At 40.9% G+C, this 8,950-nt stretch overlaps 2 protein-coding genes across 4 annotated transcripts; one reads left to right on the top strand and one right to left on the bottom strand.

Moving 5' to 3' along the window:
• Positions 1-329: 329 nt before the first annotated feature.
• Positions 330-5,259, bottom strand: rbm42 (RNA binding motif protein 42). Its single transcript, XM_047033191.1, has 11 exons — positions 5,186-5,259; positions 4,752-4,814; positions 4,521-4,650; positions 4,168-4,237; positions 3,448-3,513; positions 3,032-3,193; positions 2,515-2,684; positions 1,936-2,073; positions 1,590-1,707; positions 1,306-1,500; positions 330-1,081 (listed from the first exon to the last, which is right to left on the bottom strand). Exons 1-11 carry the CDS (start codon positions 5,239-5,241, stop codon positions 969-971), a joined length of 1,281 nt encoding a protein of 426 aa, XP_046889147.1. The 5' UTR covers positions 5,242-5,259; the 3' UTR covers positions 330-968.
• A 16-nt stretch (positions 5,260-5,275) lies between these two features.
• Positions 5,276-8,208, top strand: LOC124476225 (programmed cell death 1 ligand 1-like). Of its 3 annotated transcripts, XR_006957021.1 has the most exons (4): positions 5,276-5,359; positions 5,701-5,909; positions 6,080-6,284; positions 6,550-8,208. XR_006957021.1 is itself a non-coding variant. In XM_047033171.1 (3 exons), the coding sequence occupies exons 1-3, from the start codon at positions 5,708-5,710 to the stop codon at positions 6,636-6,638; spliced, it is 429 nt and encodes a 142-aa protein (XP_046889127.1). In that variant the 5' UTR covers positions 5,623-5,707; the 3' UTR covers positions 6,639-8,208. The 3 variants fall into 3 exon arrangements, 1 of the variants encoding a protein (XP_046889127.1); XR_006957020.1 differs by having other exon boundaries at positions 6,080-8,208; XM_047033171.1 differs by lacking the exon at positions 5,276-5,359 and having other exon boundaries at positions 5,623-5,842.
• Positions 8,209-8,950: the final 742 nt, after the last annotated feature.

Here is an 8,950-nt window from a genome sequence, read left to right as displayed (position 1 = left end):
GGGATCTACAGCCTTCTAATCATTACTAGTAGAAGCGTGCATGGTGAGGTCGTGAGCTGAGTTTCAATTCCTTGCCAACTGAGCTACAAAATGTGTTGGATGAAATACTGTCACTACTTATTAACAGTAGATCTATATATTTCACCTTGTGTTCACATCGACAAAGGATCGTAGTGGGCAATCGGGTGACAATGCAATTGGCATCCCTTTATTAGTTAGTAGAAAGACATAGGCTGGCTGCCCATAATACAGGTATGATCTTGGAGCGCCCCCGTGTGAGCAAATTTGTTGTTCTACTTGACACAATTTAGAAAACCAATAGCATGTGTGAACATCCAATGACAACAGTTAAGAAAGGTTGTATTTTATTGAAAATAGTTTACATCGTTTTCCTTCAACCTATTCATCCACAGTATTGTACAAACATTGAGAGTTTCGATCTAAAATTTTGGATGTGTGAACATTGATCAACACTAAGTGAAAATAAACAATGCTGTAATTCGGTGAGACACCTTATTGTTATAAACAAAAATGCCAGAGGTGTTTTAGGCATACAATCTAACTAGTATTGAGGGGAAGAGAACAAACTGCCACACAAAAACAGCAGAACTAATAGACACCATACATTTTGACAGTACTGACTGAGGGTTGTGTGGAGAATGAATTGAGTGGAATGCCTTATTTTCAAATCAGGGCCAAGGATAAAGCCAACGCCTGGTAGCCAAAGCCTAGTAGACAAAGCCCAGTTTCCCAGGTTTAGAATAGTGTGTTTGAAACTGTCGTCCAATTGAAGAGGGTAAAAAGTAACTCACCTCTCTGGTTTAGTCATTCTAACATAAATGTGGCCCAAGCGAGTTGACAGCTGGTGTAAGCAGTCTTCTAACTGGGAGACTGGTGACTGCTCTACACTCAGTCAATCACACAGGTCTCACACAGTTGACAAGTTTCACTCACACACAATTAACTTCCTATCTAAGCCCCAGTTTCTTCTTCTCCTTCTGTTTTTTGCGCACCACCTCCATGTTCCGGTCTTTCCACATGCTCTTCCTCAGTTTGATTGGCCGACTGCCTACATACTTGCCTGTGGGCACACAAAATAGGAAATATGTTTTAAGACAAGCATTTATTTTAAGGTCTCTAAGGCAAAAAAAAAAAAAGAGTATGATTTCATTGTCTTTTATAAATCCAGGTCGCAGGGGCAGCAACCTAAGCAACCTCTTTTATATATCAATTATATAATCTGATGACTTGAGTATAAGTTATCAAACTTGCACACAATAATGCCCCTCCTTCTCTGCAGCTCACCGTTCATTTCTCTCATGGCTCGTACGTAGTCGTTAGGGTCCTTAAAGCTGACAAAACCGTAGCCCTTTGTCTTCCCTGTGCGCTTGTCCCTCACCACCTTGGCTTTCAGGAAGGATGGGTAGCGGCTGAATGCACGCGCCAAGATGTCATCATTCACCTCATTGCCAAGATCACCACAGAAGATCCGGAAATCATCTGGAAGTGAAAGTAAGCGACGGATAGGTGAGGAAGGAGAGCATGAAGAAAGTGACGGTGTTGGGGAAAGAGGAATCAGACTTGCATACCTGAGTCCCAATCCAGCAGACTCTGGTCCTCCCAGCTAGTACCAGCTGCAGTGCGAATACACTTCTTCATTTTCTCTTGTTTCCCCCTCTTTTTTTCTTCCACGCTGCCATCTGCTGGCTATCCCAAAAACATTCAATCACAGGCACAACTACCTTAGTGGAACACACAAACCATGCTGCAATTGTGCTTTAAGCAGTGTTTTCGAGCTATGAGATCGAGATGAGCTATAGACACACCGTTCTAATATCCCTTCATCTTAAAATTCCAGAAGTGTATTGGGAAAAGATTAAGGGGTGAAGTCTACTGGTTTTTATTTTTAAATGAACCATAGAGATTGAAGCCTACCTCAGGGTGCACAGGCTCTGGCTCAGGCATGCTGGGTCCGATGATGTTGTCGTCCGAGGCAGAGTCCTTCTTGGCTTCTAAAAGCCCGGCGGCCATTACTGCTGCCTGCTGCTCTGCCACCGACGCAGCCAGCTCCTCCTGACAGAGGCAGCACATAGGATCAATCAGTATCTTCGTCCATTACAATATAAATCAGAATGAGAATACGGTTTATTCGCCATGTATGTGAACAAACATGGAATTTACTGTGGCAGGGAGGTGCAAACAGTAAACATATACGGATCTTAACTTAAGTACAAAAGTTTTTCTAAACTATTTCTAAGAGTTAAACAGTCTAAGAATAAAACAATTTAAATATACAATATATATATATAAAAATAAGATTAAGAGTGAGCAGCATGAGTGGTCAACATCAGATACTGATATAAAAAGGTGGCTTGTGCATAGTGAAATTGCAATTAGATGGACACATCTAAACACAAAATTAACAGTAAGCGCTCAATCATGATCTAGAAATACTTTTTTTAAACAATGTTTTTGTGGGGATGTTTTGAGGGGGGAGGAAGGCTATGTGTTTACCATGCGCGCCTGTCTCTGAGCACGGATGTCAGGCCTCTTGGGGGCTGGAGGGGCTGTGTAGACTGTGGGGGCTGCCTGGAAGACCGATGGGGTGATCTTGGGAGGCTGCTGCACCACAGGCCTGGGGGGTGGAGACACCATGGGACCCATTGGCCCTACCTGAGAAAATGAGAACAGAGAAGACAGACAGGTATGGCTGTTAGAGAAGAGGGAGAGGTGGTGCACTGTCTCATAATAGTGATTAGGTGTTTTAATGGAGCAATTAAACATGATCCATTGTTGGATATTGCTGTCCATATATACTGAATTATTTAGCCACTGACAGAGGGTGTGGAGCCCAAGTGTCCCATGGGGGCCATGCTGTGCTGATGCTGTGGCTGATGCTGTGGCTGATGCTGTGGCTGATGCTGTGGCTGATGCTGGGGCTGATGCTGGGGCTGATGCTGGGGCTGATGTTGATGCTGTGGCTGATGTTGATGCTGTGGCTGATGCTGGTTCTGGGGGGGGTGTTGGTGTTGGTGCTGGGGGGGTCCTTGTATTGGGGGGGTCATGGAGTGTTGAGGGGGACCCTGCATGGGAGGGGCCATCATCATTGGTGGTGGTGGAGGGGGACGTGGCAGAGGAGGAGCCATCATGCCCTGAGGGGGGGGTCCGCGCATCCCTGGCATTCTCTGACCAGCTGAAAACATGGGTAGAGCATTAAATATTTCATTAATATCTCATATGATTATAAAACAGATGCGAATAGTGAGGTGAATGTTGCATGTACACACATGTACATGTCAAAGTAAACACATTAAATTAAGAGGACTGTTAGTGAGTGTGTGTGAGTGTAACAGAGTATGGGACATGGGTGTGTGAGTATTTTTCTATTTTGACAGAGAGCCTATATGCAGTGAAAACAAGTAGGGATGATTGGAGATGTAGGCTGACCTGGTCTCTGCAAGATGTGAGGCACAAATGCTGGTCTCAACATGGGTGGAGGTCGGACTGGTGGTACTGTAGACAAGGAGACGGACATCACATAAACTGATGATCTGAGTAGATGGGTAGGCCTTGGTGATAAAACGATTGTGATGTGTACCATGACAGACACTTCATCAATAGCAATCAGAAAACTGTTCAATTGTTTCACTAAATGAATCAAATGCAAACCATTAAAAAAGCACATAACGATAACCAAGTTTGGTTGCATGAATAAACGGCAAGCATACAATTTTTCAGTTGAATTGCTCAGAGCTATAGTGGATACAGATGAAATAATAATCTACTACTAGAGTATAAAAACCACTACTCATTTTTTGCATCCCAGATGATGTGACCAAACAACACACTCTTATACCCCTCAGCGCTAAGCATGTAAGGTTTTTTCAGTACCCTACAATTTACAGACTGTATAATCATCACTTCTCTGTGACTAACATGGTCATTTAAAACCTATACATTTTACATTTGATACATTTAGTCATTTAGCAGACGCTCTTATCCAGAGCGACTTGGAGTAAGTACAGGGACATACCCCCGAGGCAAGTAGGGTGAAGTGCCTTGCCCAAGAACCATTATTAATGGCCGGGGATCGAACCGGCAACCTTCTGATTAATAGCCTGATTCCCTAACCGATCAGCCATCTGAACCCCTAGCTAGCTATGTTACCTGGGCCAACAAAGGCAGGGGGTGGTGGACCAACAAATGTGCCAGCTCGGGCATCCAGGGTCTGTTGTACCTGAGGAAAGGGGAGATGGATTCAGATATTCAGATGTGGGGTTGGTTTTCCCTGATGGATAGAAAAGGCATTACTTATATATATATCAGTTCAGTCAATAGTCTAGATGATCTGAACTAGGTTTCTGAAGGAAATAATCAAAAAACTCTGAACTTCTGGTGGGCTTAGACTCATGCGCACCATGCCATAATCACAATTTAAACAGGAGTTTGTAAGCATGGTAAGCACATACATGTGTTAATTTGTGAAATGTGTAGGTGTCTCATATATTTGGTAAAGTTACCTGTCTGTATGTGTTTGTTCCAATGATTGGACGGTGTATGGGAACCGCTAGGGCCACTGGAACCGCCTCCAAGACTGTGGGACCCCCGCCGGAGAGAGACATCGGACCCCCCAGGACCTCCTGCTCAAACCTGCATGGTTGGGAATATACTGATGGTTTACACTTCTGCGCATTAAACTGACTTCACACCAACCAACCACTTTTTATAAACAGGTCAATGTAACAACTCACAACGCCATTTCGGCTTCCATCTCCTTCAATCGTTCATCTCCCGATTTCAACGCCATCATGTAACTGCAGGTACAATAATATGGAATTAGTAGAATGTGCGTGAACACGAATGACACGTAAAAAACTCTTTACTTTACCGACTACTAGTAACTCCACTATGTCGAGCAAGCTAGCCTAGCGAACACATACTGGCTGGTTTATGAAGGTTGTGATACCAAAAACAGCTAACATTAGCCAAGCTAACTAGCGATACAAGTAGCTAACGCTAGCTCTTGACACACACACAAATTCACACGTAACAAATCATACTTTGTAGGCTTACTTTAAACGCTGATACTCCTTTAGTTCAAAAAGTATTCTATCGAATTGTGGTAATAAGTGTTTATATTGACTTGAACTACATCTGCGCTACTAGTCTGTATCTAAATACTGACCTAACGCTAATCGCTCGCAAGTCTTCTTCTGTTAGCAAGCAAGCAACTTCCTCCATAGTGAATGCTAGACTGCCACCTATTGACTGACTCGCTTGGGGCACATGTGGCTTTTCGACTTGGATCCAACGGGTTGTAGGAAGAACTCTTTGTCTGAAATCATCATAAGATCACGAGGTTAGTAATTTAATTTTCATCTTGTGAATATGCGTGTGGTGCGTCTCTGGAGTAAAAATAAACATATAATAATGTGAGAAATTGTAAAAAAAAAATCTCCAGCCTGTCGGAGATGCCATGTGATTCACTGTTCCTTAGTAAGTAGCTTAATCTGGCATTACTTTTTATTGTGAAAATTCAGTTATATATTTTATTATGAGTTATAGAAATGATTAACAATAAAAAAAAACATTGATGATATTAATGGAATTTAAATGATTTGACAATTTTAATACAATATGAATGACAATTTTAATACATGAGTCCCACTAGCCACATTTTCTTTCTCCCCTCTTTTCCAGTTTTTTAATGTTGGTACCAGTCACTGCGCCGATATCTGTGGTAGCAGCGCCAGGGAGTGACATTACCATATCTTGTGTGTTTTCATCTAATAAAGACCTGAATCTGTATAACCTGATCATCAACTGGCAGAAAAATACTGAGGAAAGTAGGAGAGTTTATTTTTAGGAATGCCACGGACAATTGTTATCCCCATTCTATTTGTACTAAGGTACATTTGTGTTATTTATTTCTTTAAAGATCCTTATACTTTGTATTCAATTTGTATTAAATATATGTCGTAGTGTGTATGTCAATGAAAATGTAATAGTGCATGGGGATCATTATAGGACAAGCCAACTCTACAAGTCAGCAAGTTAAAATATCACTCTCCTTTACTAGGTGGTGCACAGCTTCTACAATGGGAAAAAGAGACTGGTCAGGCAGAGTGCTAAAGGATGCTGTCATCTCTTTGAGGAGCAGCTTGCTGAGGGCAACGCCTCTCTCAGATTGACCAGTGTCCAACCCAGTGACAAGGGAATATATAAGCGTATTGTCACTAATGAAGTGGAAACCATGCAGACGGATACAGAGCTGATAGTTTCGGGTAATTTATTTAGTTTTACTGAAATTGTGTAATTGTTGTGTAATTGGACACAACTCTTTCTCAAGATAAGTTGCACAGCATCCACGAACCATCGACCAGCTTCCTCGTCTCAACGGCAAACTGTATTATAGCTCAGCTGTGAGTTTACTGAGGTGGGCTGGTAACTTGTGATCAGTAGAAGTCATACCTTCTAGTGTGAGTTAATGTTTAAAAAAAAGGGAGGGTTTCATGTACTCGTACTCTTTACTCCTTCTCTTTCTTGCAGACTGCTGTAGGGTAGCAGAGAGGGACAGGATGCTGTGTTTCCCCCTGGGACTAGTGTGTGGAGTGTTGTGGTGGTACTGGTGCTCATGAGCTTAACACTGAAAGTTGAAAACCTTAATCTTTAGGTAACAGAGGTACCTAAAGGTACGGTATTCAGGCTCAATCTGTGAATGTTTACATTACAATAAATTGTGAAATCCATATGACTTGACTATTCAAGAAACACAGCACAGTACTCTAATTCGTGTGTGTACATATGCCTTTACGCCAAATAAATATTGTTGTAGCATTGTATTTTATATTTTGAATGAATCTTTGTACTGTTTGTATATGATGGAAGCAGGTGATTTGACTGCCTGAGTGAAATAACTATAATCAAAACGATTAATTGATGAGAAATGGATATGCATTTGGTGTATTGCAAAAAAGAAACAAATTGATTTATTAAAATGATTTGTTGCTAATGCAAGCAAGTAGGCATACTATACATATAGTCACAAGTATCTGGTAAAGAGCAAGGCTTGGCCTATATACCACTCTGAATTAATGTTGTCCTGAGAATATCAGGATTCTGCTACAAAAGAAATTTACTTTGAGTTATGACTAATTAATTATGAAAAGCAAGTCATGATCATGTGACCCAACTTCTGGAATATTTGTGAGTATAAGTGAGTTTTTGGTTATATAACAGTTGGCCTACACTAATGGAAATCAATTTACTGTAATTGGCCATTGTAAATTGTATTTCAATAAGTGGATGCTATATTGAGTGTAATCAATGAGAGCGGTAACAGTTTTCAGGACAGGTACAAAGGATATTTGACTACTGAATATCACATCCGCGCAAGAATTGTGTATTCATTCATGTCACAATATTACCCTCTTAAAACTCTTAACAATAACCTAAATACCTGATAATACTTATTTAGCAAATCTAATGAAAATGGCAGTCATTTAAAGAATAAAACATTTTTCTAATGCACAGTTTCTAACGTTCACCATGAATTAAACTAACACGGAAGTCTGTTTATAAAATAAGACAGGGATTTCCCGTACATTGTATTTGTATAGTATCTTGTGTTGTCACGCACCAAGGAGAGGGGCTTTCGTCTTCTTTACGCAGTATACACACCCTGAGTTTATTGAACATGTTATCGTTACAAAAGATCAGCTGGCTTATGTACTTTTGATTAAAAGTTTATGTAGTTCAACTGAACAATTATTTAGCTTAGCTTCAATTGTGTTGGCACACACCGAGGAGAGGGGCCCCTCGTCTTACTTTACGTTAGAGTTTTCAATACATTGAGTATTCAATCTAACTTTATTGACAATTATGTTCATTATACCACTCAGAAATGATTTTGTCCTGAGAATATCAGGATTCTGCTACAAAATAAATTAACTTTGAGTTATGACAATAATTAATTATGAAAAGCAAGTTTTGATCATGTGACCCAACTTCTAGAATATTTTAAGTGAGTTTTTGGTAGAACAAGTGTACAGTATACACACCCTGAGTTTATTGAACATCAGGTGGCCTAATTAAATGCTTAGACTATAATGAGTATGAGTATTCAAGTTAACTTTATTGACAATTATGTCACCAAAAGGTTTTTGTCACTGTACATTTACATTTAGTCATTTGGCAGACGCTCTTATCCAGAGCGACTTACAGTAAGTACAGGGACATTCCCCCCGAGGCAAGTAGGGTGAAGTGCCTTGTCCAAGGACACAACATCATGTGGCGCGGCAGGGAATCGATCCGGCAACCTTCTGATTACTAGCCCGACTCCCTCACTGCTCAGCCATCTGACTCCCTGTACAAATGCTTATGAACTGCAATATTCTGTAACTTAATGAAATTATGTAAATTATACTGATTGGTTACTTAGACCAGGGTTAGATTGGTCCCAAAGGCATTCTTTTCACTAAGTTTTCACTATGAAAATATGTAGGCTACATTTGTGCAGCAGTTAGATAAATGCTCAGCTATCTATGCTAGATAGCAAACTTGCCTTTCTTGCACTTTCTCACGACGCAGAACGCACCGCTACACTGAGGTGATTCAACAAGCTTCTGTATTGCACACTGCCTGGTCACTCGCGCGTGGTGTTTCTTGAGTTTTATAGGGCACTGGTCACTGGCGCTGTGTTTATTGAGTGAATTTTGACTATGGCAGTCTGTGTAATACTGTGTGTGATATTCCCTGCCATAAAGTCAACATTTCTGTGTATCACCAACCTGTTATTGAATGAATATAGTAACTATACGATTACAGGTAAGAACGATATATAAATGTATTGACCCTCCCGACCTGTGGTTTTTACTTCTTTTGGGGGGGTCTGAACCTTAATCGGGGGGTGTCAGACCCCCCCCCAAACCCCCAGAATTTGCACACTGAG

The sequence above is a fragment of the Hypomesus transpacificus genome, chromosome 2 (genome assembly GCF_021917145.1).
Source record: "Hypomesus transpacificus isolate Combined female chromosome 2, fHypTra1, whole genome shotgun sequence".
NCBI lineage: Eukaryota > Metazoa > Chordata > Actinopteri > Osmeriformes > Osmeridae > Hypomesus > Hypomesus transpacificus.
Note: the sequence above shows the minus strand (reverse complement) of the source record. Positions and strands in the feature narration are given on the sequence as shown.